Source organism: Belonocnema kinseyi, chromosome 6 (genome assembly GCF_010883055.1).
Source record: "Belonocnema kinseyi isolate 2016_QV_RU_SX_M_011 chromosome 6, B_treatae_v1, whole genome shotgun sequence".
Taxonomy (NCBI): Eukaryota; Metazoa; Arthropoda; class Insecta; order Hymenoptera; family Cynipidae; genus Belonocnema; species Belonocnema kinseyi.
The window spans coordinates 16,470,849-16,486,343 of NC_046662.1; the positions used below are offsets into that span (position 1 = coordinate 16,470,849).

Genomic DNA, 15,495 nt, shown 5'->3' on the forward strand with positions numbered 1-15,495 from the left:
TTTTGATTGAAAATTTGACTATTTTGTTGAAGATTTTGTTTTTGTTGCTAAAAATTAATTTTTCAAACTAAAATTGAAAGGTAAATTAATAATTTGGTTTTTTTATCCACAATTAAATGATTTACTTTGGAATCAAAGAAAGAAATACCTAAAAGAATATTATACAACAATAATAATTCTATATTTAATAATTTCAAATAAGCGCGGGCAGCTGCTGCGACGCATGCTCAATGCTATCGGGAGGGCAGATGGCGGTGGTGTGAAAAGTGAGGTTAGATTTCTTTCACGTTCGGGCCCCATCGTTGCGCTTCCCGCAACGAGGATTTTTCTTTTATATTCCATAAAGTTCCAAGGAATCCCTTGGACATTCGTCAAGAAAAATGGTGCAAAAGAAGGTAAGTGTTTATTCCTCCATTTTAAAATATATATTTCTTATTTAATATCATATGTAACAGAATTATGTATGGTTGAAAATTGGCATGTCTCACCGTATTTGTCACTAAAGGCCCTCCAAATTTTGTTATTCTTGAACTGTATCGATATTCCAGCAATAATAAGGAAAGGATTTGTTTAATTGATTTTTAACATTTTTTAACAATTATGTATAATAATAATAATTCCACACTTAGTGAGTTGAAGTCACTTTTGCAAAGGTTAACCTCAAATTCTGTTTTCTTGCGAATTTGACACATTTTTTGTTGAAAAAGCGACTGCTGAGTTCAAGTTCATATTATTTAAATTTAGCATTGTTAGTGATTACTGTCATTTATTTAATAGTTAGTATTGGTTTATTTTTTGAACAATTTAAGTTTATATGCTTCGGATATTTTCTAAAACATGACGATCTTTTTAGATCAAATCTGGTATTTTTTGTTGTATTTCCTATAAACTAAATCAATTTTTTATGGCTGCTTGAGTAAGAAATCAAATATTAATCATTACTCTTCGGTTATTCACAATTTTGTTTTAAAAAAATGCTTCGGGGATATATAAATTAACATTACTATTTGATATCACTGGTGAACTAAGAATAACATAAGAATATTTCGTAATAAATTTGTTTTTTTTTATCGCCGAAAGTCTAAGATGAGGATTTGTTTATCAAATTCGTTATTGATAATAAACGTTTTTAATTATTTATTAATCAACATCTTGAAATATCAAAATAAATATGTTTTCAGAAAGTTATATGAAATAAACCGCCTGAAATAACATAAAATTCCATAGTTGAATATTTATTTATTAATTTTTTACAACAATCACAATTTTCATTTTCGGCATATTTCCATAATTTAGTATCACTGGTAACCTGATAATTATAATATTTCGTGAGAAAAGACTTCAAGACAAAAAATTATTAAGAAAAATGGTCAAACTGGACAATTGTATTAATACAGAAGAATTTTGTTTCTAAATAGAAACTGATACGCTGGAGTATTTATGAAAAAAAGTTTTTAATAATTAAATAAAATGTTAGGTACCAATTTTTTATTCTGATAAACAATTTATTTATTTGTGAAATTTTTTGTCATACAAAGAATGATATTGTTGAAAAGGTCAATATTTCTGCTGTATTTTTTAAATTTATTGTTGAACAAAAAAACAAATTAAGAAATACGTTCAGTGTATCCAATTTTGAGCTGTAAATTTCTAACTTTAACCACTGTATCCCAATTAAGTTTAATGTATTTATTGCTGTTTAATAATTATTATTAGTAAATACATGAATTCATTAATTTCATTTATTTTAAAACCATTTCACTTACAAAATAATGTTCAGGAAATAAAGAAATGAAAGCCTGATATTTTTTTTTCTTATAGAGGATATTTCTCTTTATTTAAAAAAAGTAAAACGTCATGATTTTTAACAAAGTTTTTTTTTCATGTAATTAAGCTCGAATGTTGTTACTCTGTATTTATAAAACAGTACAATCCAAATTTCTGTTTTTCAATTATTGATATTAATATTTTATAAATTTTAGCTAATAATATAATTTTCTAATTTTTCATTTCAGCCGAAGAAGAAGGTAGGAAAGAAAGTAGCAGCTGCTCCCTTAGCTGTGAAAAAAGTGGAACAGAAAAAGCAGACGAACCCGCTTTTTGAAAAACGAACCCGTAATTTCGGAATTGGTAAGTTGAAAAATTGGGGAAAATATTATTTCCCTGCAATGTAAATTTGATCAAGATTTTTTTTGTGTAAAAGTACATTTATATTACTGTACTTAACTATTTGGTTGAAAATTCGTTTTTTTTGTGTTTAAAATTAATTTTGTTAACTGAAAATTTATTATATTTTTACTAGCCAATTGTTGGTTTTTAGTTGAAAGTTCAAATATTTAAATCTTTTTTGCTTTAATTGAAAATTCGTTTTTTCTTTGGCTGAATTTTTTTTTCGCTGAAAATTATTTTTTGGTTGGCAATTTATTTCTTTTTAGCTGAAAATTTGTATATTTGTTTGAAAATTCGTGTTTTTAGGTAGAAATTAATCTTCTTGGTTAAAAATTCAACTATTCCAGTAAAGGACTCATAATTGAAATTAAAAATTCATCAGTTTCGTTGAAAATTCCACTTTTTGGTTGAAGTTGAACACTTTTGTTAAAAATAAAACGGCTTTATTTAAAGTTTAACGCTTTTGTTTAAAAAAATTCTTTTTGGTTTGAAAGTCATTTATTCCAGTTAAAGATCAATCATTTTAGTACTTTTAGCACCCTTATCAAGGCAAAAATAAAATAAATATACAATCAAATAAAAAATTTTTAGCCGGCAGGCACAGCACCACTGATATTTAGATTTTTGCTTTATTTTCAGGAATTTTTCACATTCGCTTGATTATTCGACATTAAATAGGAATTTGAATTAGATTTCAATTTCATTTAAATACCTTAAATTTAAAAAAATCTTTTTTCGTTGAAATTTCATGTATTTTATTGAAAATGGTATTTTTAAGAAAAAAAATTAATATTCTAGTTAGAAAATTAAATTTTTAGAATTTTTGATGGACAATTAATTTTTTTAAGGTGATAATTGAATATTTTTGATTGAAAGCTGAAATTGTATAGTTAAAAATTAAGTTGTTTCGCTAAAAATGTATCTTTTTTTAAAATTTAAAATTCAACTGTTTTGTTGAGAATTTATTATTTTGTGTTGAAAATTTATATTTTCTAGTCAAAAATTCATATATTTAATTGAAAAATGGCCTTTTTGGATAGAAAATCAACATTTCTTAGTTTTTAGTTCAAAATTCAAGAATTCCAATTGAATGTTTATCATTTTAGTTTAAAATTCTTCTTTTCGGTTAATAATAAAACGACTTGCTGGAAAGCTTAACGCTTCGGTTAAAAATTATTTTTTGCTTTAAAATTAATTTATCCTAGTTGAAGATTTATCATTGTAGTTGAAAATAGTTCTCTTTGGTTGAACATTATTTTTATTAACTTAAAATTTAACTATTAAATTTTTTGTTGAAAATTGGTCCTTTTTTTAAATTTGTTTATTTTATTGAAAATGATATTCTTAAGTAAAAAATTAATTTTTAGATTTTTTTATGGAAAATTAATTTTTCGCGGGAAAATTTAACTTCCATTTTTGGTTAAAAACTGACATTTTTTAGTTCAATTGTTTGGTTAAAAATAGATCTTTTTAAAAATTTAAATTCAACTGTGTGGTTAAGAATTGATTTTTTGTTTGGGTTGAAAATTCATAATTTTTAATTAAAAATTCATATATTTAATTGAAAAATGGCCTTTTTGGATAGAAAATTAATATTCTTGTATGAAAATTAACCTTTTTTTTTTTGTTTTTAGTTAAAAATTTAAGCATTCCAATTAAAAGTTGATCATTTTAGTTGAAAATTCAACTTTGTGGTTGAAAATAAAACTGCTGTTAGTTAAAGGTTAAACGCTTTCGTTAAAAATTAATCATATTGGTTTAAAAATCCAGAATTCCAATGAAATGGTTACCTTTTTAGTAGAAAATTCTTCTTTTGGTTAATAATAAAACGGCTTGCTTGAAAGTTAAACGCTTTTTTTTTCATTTATCTTTTTGGTTTAAAATTCATTTATTCCAGTTGAAGATTAATTATATTTGTTAACTGAAAATTTTACTATTAAATTTTTTGTTTCAAAAGAATCTTTTTTTATTTGAAAATTCGTATATTTTGTTGAAAATGTATCTATTCTTGTTGAAAATTCACGTATATTATTGAAAAATGGTATTTTTTAGTAACAAAAATTAATATTCTTGTTCGATAATTAACTTTCTCGATTTTTTTACTGGAAAATTAATTTTTTCACGTGACAATTTACATATTTCATTTTTTGTTGAAAACTGATATTTTTTACTTCAAAATTTAACTGTTTTTTTTTTAATATATTTTTTTTTAATCTTAAATTTAACTATTTTATTGAGTTCTGATCTTTATTTGTACAAAATTAACTATTCGGTTGATCATTTGTTTTTTTTTGTTTGATAGAAAATTGATATTCTTTGAAAATTAAATTTTTTGTTTGGTTTAAAATTCATTTATATTAGTTAAGATTTATCGTTTTGGTTGAAAATATATATTTAGTTGAAAATTCAACTATTTGGTTAAAAATGTATCTATCTGGATGAAAATGCAATATTTCTAAATAAGAAGTTAGAAATTCGAAGCTGTTTAAATTTAATTGAATATTGGGAATGGTGGTCGACCATTTCGCCATCTGGTGCCGAAAACGAGAATTAGGAAGAGTAGGTAGAATTTTAAAGATTTATTTTAATTTGTACACTAAAGTCTTTTGACGATTGTTTTATTAAGTTTAAAACAATTATTCAATACTAAAAATAAATCTTTATCCAAAACAAAGCGTTTTCGATCAAATTTCCATCTTATACAGTGAAAAAAACACATTTTTCTCGAAAATGTGTTCCTAAAAAGCAACAATATTTTACTATTACATGTAAGTTTCAAAGCATTCCAAGCTTAAATGGACTTTATTTAATTTATTTAGCAACAAATTTTATTCCTATTATGCAAAGATTATGAATAATATACGACTGAAATCGAAATACGAATTTCTAACCTAACTCTCAGATTACATTTTTTAGATAGTAAATAATTCATGTATAAATGAATAAAAATTTACTGTGGGTTCATTTTTGCTTCGAAATAAGTTTATTTAAGTTTTTAATCAGTTAAAGATCACAATAAATAGTTTAATAGTTTGGTTTTTTTAGAAAAACATTTCTGTCAAAAATGTGTTTTTCATTGCATAAGATGTAAATTCTATCTGAAAAACTTTTTTCGGTGCAAACTTATTTTAAGTTCGTAATAATCACTGCACAAGAAAGTCGTAAAAACAATTTTATACACAAATTAAAATTTATCTTTAAAATCGTACCTACTCTTTCTAGTTCTAATTTTTGCGATCAGATGGCGTATCGCAGTTTAACCAATCCGAATAGTACCCACATTAATTTAACGTAAATATTCTCCGAATTTTAAGTATAATATCAAATTAAAATTTCTTTGAATTATTTGTCAAACTCCTGGACTTTAAAAGCCAATTGAGAAAATGTTTAAATCTTGTTTAGTATTTAATTATTTAATGAAATTTAATTTGTCAAAGCTTTCTAAACTATTTTTAATAAATTGGCGAAACTGTATACATTTTCCGAGTCGATTGAAGAGACAAAATTTAATGCGAAAGTATTTTCCAGGATTTGAGTAGACACTCTATTTTAATATTGAAATTAAATATTTTTTCCCCAATATTGTATTGAATTTCAGGCCAGGACATTCAGCCTTCCCGCGACTTGAGCCGATTCGTCAAATGGCCAAAATATATTCGCATTCAAAGACAGAAGGCTGTCCTAGCGAAGAGATTGAAAGTCCCGCCTCCAATTAATCAGTTCACCCAAACGCTCGACAAACAAACGGCCACCCAGCTGTTTAAAATTTTGGAAAAATACCGTCCCGAATCTGCGATCGCGAAGAAGCAGAGGTTGAAGGCGAGGGCTGAAGAGAAGGCCGCAAAGAAAGAAGATGCGCCCACGAAGAGGCCAAATTGCATCCGAAGTGGCGCCAATGCTGTAACGACCCTCGTCGAGCAAAAGAAGGCTCAACTCGTCGTTATCGCCCATGACGTCGACCCCATTGAGGTAATTTTTAATCCAGAACTCTTTCCTTTAGACAGTTTCAATATTTTATTTGTCATTTAAAAAACAGGGTGGCCACTGGACCGGAAAATCGGAAAATGACAGTGAATTTATTTTTTTACCGGGAATTTTACAAATTTTTAGAAGAAAAAAAAACCTGTCCAACTCTCTTTGATTTCACGCGTTTTTTAAAATAATTAGTTAAATTGTGATAATTTATAATAATTAAAAAAAAATTTTATTCAGTTTTCAAAACTTATAAGAATTACAATTTGTGTTTAAAAAGTCTTAAGATTTTTGAGAAAATTGAGCTATTTGTACAAAAGTTTCGGTGCAAATTGTCCACGGCCTAATTGAAAATCAAATATAGATTTTGGCAGATGCAGAAAAAAAATTAGATGCTTTTTGTTAGGCATTTTGAAAGGTTTCAGAAGAATAGAAAATATTTTATAAAAAAATTGAAAATGAATGTTTATTTCGGAAAATTAATTAGAAGAGAATATTTAAAAAGATTAGCAACATTATTAAAAATTAATTTTGGATGATTTTAAGGATTTTTTTTTTTCAATTTGGCAGGATTTAAAAAAAAATTTTGGGAAAAATTTGAATAATTTTAAAAGATGCTTAGAAGTTCTGAAAAAAATGTTTAAGTAATTAAAAATTTGAAAAAATGTAAAACAACATGTAAATGTTTCAAGATTTTGAAATAAAACTTTGAAGCATTTTAAGGATTTTTAAACTTTAAAATAAGAATAAATTTAATTTAAGAAGTGTTCAGTTTATAGAAAAATTTAATACTTCTAGTTTTAATGTTTGTAGCCTAAAATTCTTTAAATGATATAATTTTGAAAAATGTTGAATGATAACGTTAGATTCATAGTTTTGGAAGTGGTTTTAAATCTTTGAACTCTATAATTTATAAAAGTTAATATTTATAATTTGGCAGTTAAACTGCATTTAAATTAAAATTATTCAATTAAAAAGTGTTAGTAGCTTCCATTTTACATGTGTATATTATTCAGGGTTTAATTGCAACATTTTTGAAATAAAGAATATTTAAACTTCAGTTTTCAAAGTTTAAAATTTAAAAGATCCACTTTGAGTTCTGTAATTTGCAGCTCCGTTTTTATTACTTCAAATAGAAAATTGTTTGGCTTTTTCGATTTTTTAAATTTCATTGACCTTGAAAATTTTATGAACCGGGAAAAATCCGGGAATTTTTTCATTTGTTAAAACGACCACCTTGAAAAACATACTTCATACGCTTTCTCCCTGAATTAAAATTTTTAAAAACTACCCCTTTTTCTCGTTTTTTCGTTTAAATTCGAAAGAAATTAATAGGATCCATTTTTGAAAATCCAATTTTTTTAAAGTAAAAAATTAAGAAAAAAAAAGTTTATTCGTTTTAGTTGAAAATTCTGCTTCTACTATATTTTAGGATCGGGAGTCATCTCTTTTGGCTAAAAATTCAACAGTTTTGTTGAAAATAGATATTTTGGCGTTGAAATTTCGACTGCATTTTTTCAATGTTGAAAATCGGGGTGTTGAAATTGGGAAATGACCAGGAATTTATTTCAAAAACTGGGAATTTACGTCTGATCGCAAAAAATTCAACTTTTCATTATTTTAATCATTTTTTTTCAATTTGGAAGATTGATTTTTTTTGCTAAAAATTCATTTGTTTTGCTAAAAATAGATATTTTGGTGTTGAAATTTCGAGTGAATTTTTTCTCTCTTCAAAGTCAGGGCGGCGAATTGACCAGGAATTTTGGGAATGGCCGGGAATTTAATTGACAATTCGGAAATTTACGTCTTATCGCAGAAAAATTCAACTTTTAGTTATTTTAATTTTTTTTTTTCAATTTAGAAGATTGATTTAAATACTTTCTTTTTTTTTTGGTTGACGTTTCATCAATTTAATTGAAAATTCATTCTGATCGAAAGTATGACTACTTTGTTGAGAAACAATTTTTAAAAATAAAAAATTGAATTATACCAGTAGAAAATTCAACTATTTTGCTGAAAATACTTTTCTTTTTTTTTGTTTGTTACGAATAGGATTTTTAAGAGAAAAATTACACATTCTATTTTTGGTTCAAAAATGATCTTTTTCGGGTGAAAATTCAACTATGTGGTTAAAAATTGATATTTTTTATTTAGAAATTAAACTGCTTCGAAAATTTATCTGCGTTGTGAAAAATTCGCGTTTTTTTTTTGTACAAAATTAATGTTGATGGTTGAAAATATATCTTTTTGGCATAAAATGTAACTATTCGAGTTGAAGATTAATTTTTTTGTTTAAGTTAATTTCTTTAACGAAAAATTTAACTATTACATTTTTTGCTTAAAGTTGATATTTTCTAGTTCAAAATTCAAAAATTTGGATGATAATTTGTCTTTTTAATTGAAAATTAAAATATTTTGCTGAAAATTGACGTATTTTGTTTAAAAAATCGATGTTTTTTGTAGAAAATTATTTTTTTCTTTGAAATTTAATCTTGTTTAAATATTATTTTCGGTGAAAAATTCAAGTATTCCAGTTAAATTTTTTTTTTTTTTTAAGATTCATCGTTTTAATTAAAAATTAATTTTTGTTGTTGAAAGATAGCTTTTGATTGAAAACTTTTTTTTCTTTTGATGTTTTTTGGTTGATAATTATATATTTTGTAAACTGGAAATGTAACTGTTATTCCAGTTGAATATTTCGACATTTTAGTTAAAATTTCATTTCTTTGGTTGAACATTTATTTTTTAACAAAAAAATTAATTATTCAATTTTTGGTTAAAAAATATCTTTATTTGGAAATTACATGTTCCATAGTTTGAGTAGAAAATTCATCTGCTAGGTCGAACATAATTTTCTCAATTTAAAATATAATTTTTTAAGTTTTGCTTAACAATTTTTTTCTCAGTAAAAATTCATTTTTTTTTTACAAATTCAACTATTTCAGTTAAAGATCCATTTTTTTAGTTGAAAATTCAACTATTTGGTTGAAAATTTGTCTTCTTTAATTAAATACTCAACTATTTCGTTAAAAATTCATGTATTTTGTTGAAAAATTCATCTTTTTATTTGAAAAATATTCTTCTTTCAAAATTAATTTTTTTGGTTGAGTATTCAAATGTTCCAAGTATATTCTTCATTTTAGTTGAAAATTCATCTTTTTGGTTGAAAATTTAACTATTCCAGTTGAAAATTCACATTTTTTGTAGAGTTTAACAATTTTATTAAAACCCCCGTTTTTTTCATTTTGAAAATAATTGTTTTCAAATGAAAGTTTAACTTTCATTTTTTGTAACAAATATTGATATTTTTTAGAGAAAAATTTAAGTATTTGTTTCAAAATTAATTTTTTTTGCTCTTTTGGGTTAAAGGATGTTTAGAATGAACGTCATAAATTAAAATAAATTTTTCCATTTTGCGAAAAATATAAATATGTTACTTTTGGTTGGCCGGAAAATCAATTTTAATTGAATATTAATCTCTGGCTAAAAATCAAAATATATTGTTGAAAAATCGTTTGTTTCTTTTTCATCTGAAAGCTTAAACTAATTTGTTAAAATTTTAACTTCCAGTTAAAAGTAATGTCAAAATTGAACTACTTTGTTACAAAATCTTTTTTTTTTCAATTTTTATCTTGTGGGTTAAAAATTTGCTGAAAATTTATTTTTATTTATTGAATCCATGTTTGTTTTGATTGGAAATTAAAATATTTTTGGTTGAAAATTGTTTATTTTTTTAAACTGAAAATATAACTACCATTTTTATTTGAAAATCTAACTACTTAGTTGAAAGCTCATGTTTGTAGGTTGAAAATTATACTATTTGGAAAGAAATTTCACTATTTTGTTGAAATGTCTTGGTTGAATTTAACTTTTTTTTTTTTTTTTGAAAATTTAAACATGTTTTGTTGAAAGTTTTTTTCGTTGTTGTTAAAAATTTAACTACTTAGTTGAAAATTCATCTTTTTATGTTGAAAATGTAATATTTTGTGAAACATTAAACTATAAGACCGAAAATTGAATTATTTTGTTGAAAACTCATCTATTTTGTTAAAAATTGATTCAATTTCAATTTTTCCTCTTTGGAGAAAAATTCACCTTTTTTTTTAGTTGAAAATTCAACGGTTTTGTTGAAAATGCAATATATTTTTACTTTAAATTTTAGAAATATAATATCAAGATTATTTTATTCAAAGAATTAAATTTATTATTCGCATATTTTCGAGAAAAATCAGCCTATTACCCCTGTTTTGAAATAATTTTGGTCTGTGAAGTCTTATATCTAGGATATTACCAATATATTTTCAATGATGCTAGAATTTCTTCACCTGAGGACAAAGACACAAGATTGTTTTTGTTCAGAGGATGAGACTTGACTCTGAGAACACAAATTCTTCTATTAGAATACTGCATTTTCTTTGTCGTTGAACGATCTTTAAATGTTGAATCCTTCTTTTTTCAGGTTGTCCTATTTTTGCCAGCCCTTTGCAGAAAAATGGGAGTTCCTTACTGCATCGTGAAAGGCAAAGCTCGTCTGGGAAGACTCGTCAGGCGAAAAACTTGCACCGCTATTGCTCTCACACAGGTAATTTATTTCACTTAATTTTTATTTGATTCTTGACCATATATTTTTTTAATTTTTAGGCATTTTTAAGAGCTTTAAAAAAATTCAAAGGATTTTATAGAATTTTAAATAAATTATTTTATTTCAAAAGATTACAAAGAAATTTTCTATTGATTTCAGTAATTTAGTGCAATTTAAAAGAATTTGAAATACTTGAGGTTATTTTAAAAGATTATCAGCCATTTTCAAGGGCTGTAAAAAGTTTGAAGAGATTTCAAAAGATTCGAAATATTTTAGGGAATAACATTTTTTTAAACAATTTCAAGAGATTTCGAAGGGGTTTAATAATTTTAATGGATTTTTAATATTTTAATGGACTTCAAAGACTGTTTCACAAGACTCTGGGTTTCTGAGGGTTTCGAAGATTTGAAGATTTTAAAATAATTTTTTCACTTCATTTGGAATTGGGCCTGAGTTCTTATTAATTTATCCTAAATCTTTTTAAATTCTTTTGAATTTTTCTATATTCACCCAATGCTACACAATTCAATGAATTTTTCAATTTTTTTAATTCACTTGATTGCTTTTTTAATTCAGCTTGATTTTTCAATGAATTTTATCCCATTCTTCATGTTTCCCTCAAATTTCTCAGTTTACTTAAATTTTATTGTACTCCTTGGAATTTTTCGATTTTTAACATTTTTTCCAATTTATTTGAATTCTTTTGAATTTAACTGTAATTCCAAGTTACTGAATTAATTAAATTTTTGCAAATCTTAAAATTGTTTGAAATTCATTTGATTTGATTTGATTTTTTTTTATTTTACCTTGAATTTTTATGAAATTCAACGAATTTTTCTCTTATCTTAAATTCCTCTAAATTCATTCTAGCTTTACGGCAATCAATGGATTTTTTTTTAACATTTGTCCAATTCATTTGTATTCTTTTGAATGTAATTTTAATTTCTCAGAGTGACCGCTGGACCGGGAATTTTACCAAATTTTTAGAATAAAAATTGTATCGAACTTCGATTTCAACCCTTGTTTAAATAAGTTTTTCAAACTGTGATTTTTATACATTATTGTATCATTTAGTTTAGAATGCTTAATTCGAAAATCTTTCACTTTAAGGAACTTCCATTTTAGTTTTTTAATTTTTAAGCGTAAATTTTAATTTAAAGAATTTTAAAATGCAGTTTAAAGGTTAAAAGACAATTAAAAATTAGAAGTTTTTAAAATCGAAGATTTTTTTATAAAAAGCAGGGAAACCGGGAATTATACGAATTTTCAAAAGAAAAATCTGCCCAAGTTCGATTTTAACAGTTTTAAAAATAATTAAAGTGCAGTTTTGAGAATTTAAACAATTAAAAATTAAAAGCATTTGAAGTGGAAAATTTTGGAGTTTCAGGTCTTCATTTATATTATTTTTTATATTAAATTTAATAAAGAAATTTATTAATATATTCTTGCTAACTATTTTTTTAGCCATTAAAAAATGTAAACATGCGTTTTACTATTTTCAGCTTAAAATAAAATCCATAATAACATAGTTATAATCAAAGGTTTTTATCAAATTTAAAATATTGTGAGTCTAAATTATTTAATTTTTATCCGATTTAATTGGAAATTTCTTAAAGTAGAAAAAGAATAAGAATTTAATATTTAGCAATATTTCACAGTTCATTTAAGACGAGTAAATTGAAACCAAATATTTCAAAGAAAACAATTTGAAAGTGAATTGTTGTACATAGAAAGCTTTAAATCCTTAGATTTTCGAACAATTTTTAAAGTCTTAGCGTTATAATTTTAATTGTTTAATTTATAAGTGAAATTGTTAAATTTTGACGCATAAATAACAATTGAACACTTATTATTTGTAGAAAAAATTTGAGTAATTTTAAGGGTTTTTGTAGAAGTTTTGAAAAGATTCAAAATAAATTAAAAACTTGAAATGATTTCAAATAATTTAAACGAAGTGTATAACATTTTTTTTAGAACTGCGAAATATATTTTTAAATTAATCGAAATTTTCCTACAATTATTAAAAATCCAGCAAATTAAATAAAATCCTTAAAATCTTCTATGTTCTTCTTTGATAATTTTTTTAATCTCTCAAAATCTTCTTGTACTTTCTGTTACAATAATTTTTCAAAGTGAAAAATCATTTTCAATTTTCCTAAGAATCTTAAGGAAAATTTTATTCATTTGTAGTCTTTCACAATTCTGAAAAAAATTCTAAATTTTTTGTTTGACATCTGCAAAAATCTAAATTTTATTTTAAATTCGTTTGTAGGTATTTCAAATTATTTCAAGTTCTAAATTCAATTCGAATCTTTTTAAAACTTTTAAGTATCTCTTAATTTTACTCGAATATTTTTACAAATAATAAATGTTCTATTGTTATTTATAAATTCAAATTCAAATTTTTTTAAATTGCAGGATTTTATAAAAATTATGGAAAAAATTCAATTCATTTTGAAATATATTTAAAAGTTCCGAAAAAATTCAAAAATTATTTTGAAGTTGGAAAAATTTTAAACCACTTCTAGATTTTTCAAGCTTTTAAAATAAACTTTTAAAACGTTTGAAGAATGCCTAGACTATTTAAAATAAAAATAATTCAACTTCTAATTTAAGAACTGTTAAGGGCATGTGATACTTACAGTTTCCCCGGCTTTTTTTCCACAAAAATGAAAATTTTTAAAAACTGAATTCGTAGATGCTATAAAATATCATAACGGACGTCCCCGGACTCTTTTTTGAGGGATAATAACAAAAAAATTTATTGTGCTAAATAAAAATTTTATGCATATGTATTATTCTGAGGTTACGTCATTTTTCATCTCTGCCTTTCCGATAATCTGGAAATTATTTATGAAATAAACTTTTTTGATTACCTGCAAAAAGGGTTAGTTCCGGGAGATTAGTTACTATGTTTATTTGCAAGTCCAAAGTTTTCGGCCAAAAATATTGTGTAGTTTAGAAGTAACGCACAGGAGAATTGTAACATACATAACCTCCAAATGTACACACATTGTTAGCAATTTTAAATTTTTTTTGAAAAAAAAAAAAACACAAATAAAGTGTGCAGGGACGTCCGTTAGCATGTTCGCTATCATTTCCCAAATTTTTAAGACAAAATATTGATTATTCTAGAAAAAAAGCCGTCGGAACCTAAAACTGGTAAAATCGATACTAATTCCTAAGCGTTATGCAAATTAATCAGAATTTGCTAAATTAAAACTTTTTTGAATTAAACCAAAAAAAAAGTTTGTGGGGACGTCCGCTAGCATTTTCGCTATCATTTCCCAAATTTTTAAGACAAAATATTGATTATTAAAGAAAAAAAGCCGTCGGAACCTAAAACTGGTAAAATCGCCAATTTTCTAAGTATCACATGCCCTTAAGATAAAAAAAATTATTTTTAAATTTTTAATGTGTCTAGATTAAAATTATTTAAAATAATATTATTTTGAACATTTTTAACGTTCATTCCTTCATTCTTGAAATTAGAATATTGAAAATGTGAACGAGGATTTATATTTTTGGAACTTAATCCGAATCTTCGAACTCTATAATTGATAAAAGTTCTAAATTTTGCAGTTTATTTGTTTTTAATTTAACATTGTTAATTTCAAAATTGTTATTACCTTCCATTTGGTACGTGTACATTTTTGAGCATTTGAATACACAATTTTCTAATTGAAAAGCTTTTAAACTTCAATTTTAAAAGTTTGAAATTCAAGTGTTCCACTTTGAATGCTTTAATTTGTTGTTTATGTTTTTATTATTTTGTATGAAAAAATATTTAGAATAGTTTGATTTTTTAAGTTTTATTTGCCATGAAAAATGTTTGCAAACCGGGAAATGACCGGGAATTTATTATGTCGATTAAAACGGCCAACCTGAAATATAAAATATTTGAACATGATGAAGAATACTAGAGCCAATCCAATGAGTGCTTGTGATATGTCAAAGTATTTTACTGATGAAACTTGTACTTTTGATGAAATAGTTTGAATTAAACCGAAAATTTATTTATATTTGGCTTTTAATGTATTTATACAGGTCGATTCTGGGGACAGAGCCAACTTTACAAAGGTCGTTGAAGCGATCAAGACGAACTTTAATGATCGTTATGATGAGATCAGACGTCACTGGGGAGGTGGTCTTCTTGGTAGCAAATCTACTGCCAGGATAACGAAACTCGAGAAAGCTAAGGCTAAGGAACTTGCCCAAAAGCAAGGTTAAACTGTTCCAAGTTTTCTTTCAATAAATATTTGTAACAGGGTTTCCGTATTTTATTCCTTATTTTATTCCAATTTCTTAGAAAGAAGACAACTAAATCCCGAATTTATTGAGTCTGCGATATATATTATGACTTTTAAAGCTCTTAAACTAGGGTAATTGCTAGAGTGATTGATCAGCGACCTGGGTCGATGCAGTGCTGTGGAACGAAAGTTATTTATTTTTTCACCGGGAATTTTACAAATTTTTAGAAGAAAAAATCCTTTCAACTTTGATTTTAACTGTTTTTTAAAATAATTAGTTTAATTTTCATCTTTTTCAATTATGATTTCATACAGTTTATAATGCATAATTCGAAAACCTTTCACTTTGAAAATTTTCCAGTTTATATTTTTTATTTTTAAGCGTACATTTCAATAAAAGAATTTTGAAATGCAGTTTTAAAGATGTGAACAATTAAAAATTGGAAGCGTTTAAAATCGAAGATTAAAAAAAAAACATTTGTAGAGGATCAACTGTGAATATTAATCAATTATTGATTTTTA

At 24.7% G+C, this 15,495-nt stretch overlaps 1 protein-coding gene across 1 annotated transcript; it reads left to right on the forward strand.

Moving 5' to 3' along the window:
- Nucleotides 1–257: 257 nt before the first annotated feature.
- LOC117174794 (60S ribosomal protein L7a) lies at nt 258–14,993 on the forward strand. Its single transcript, XM_033364162.1, has 5 exons — nt 258–395; nt 2,016–2,130; nt 5,768–6,138; nt 10,601–10,723; nt 14,771–14,993. Exons 1-5 carry the CDS (start codon nt 381–383, stop codon nt 14,951–14,953), a joined length of 807 nt encoding a protein of 268 aa, XP_033220053.1. The 5' UTR covers nt 258–380; the 3' UTR covers nt 14,954–14,993.
- Nucleotides 14,994–15,495: the final 502 nt, after the last annotated feature.

Coding starts and splice junctions, on each gene's coding strand:
- LOC117174794 (XM_033364162.1), top strand. Junction 6,139..10,600: donor ATGACGTCGACCCCATTGAG/GTAATTTTTAAT, acceptor TTCTTTTTTCAG/GTTGTCCTATTTTTGCCAGC. Junction 10,724..14,770: donor CCGCTATTGCTCTCACACAG/GTAATTTATTTC, acceptor GTATTTATACAG/GTCGATTCTGGGGACAGAGC.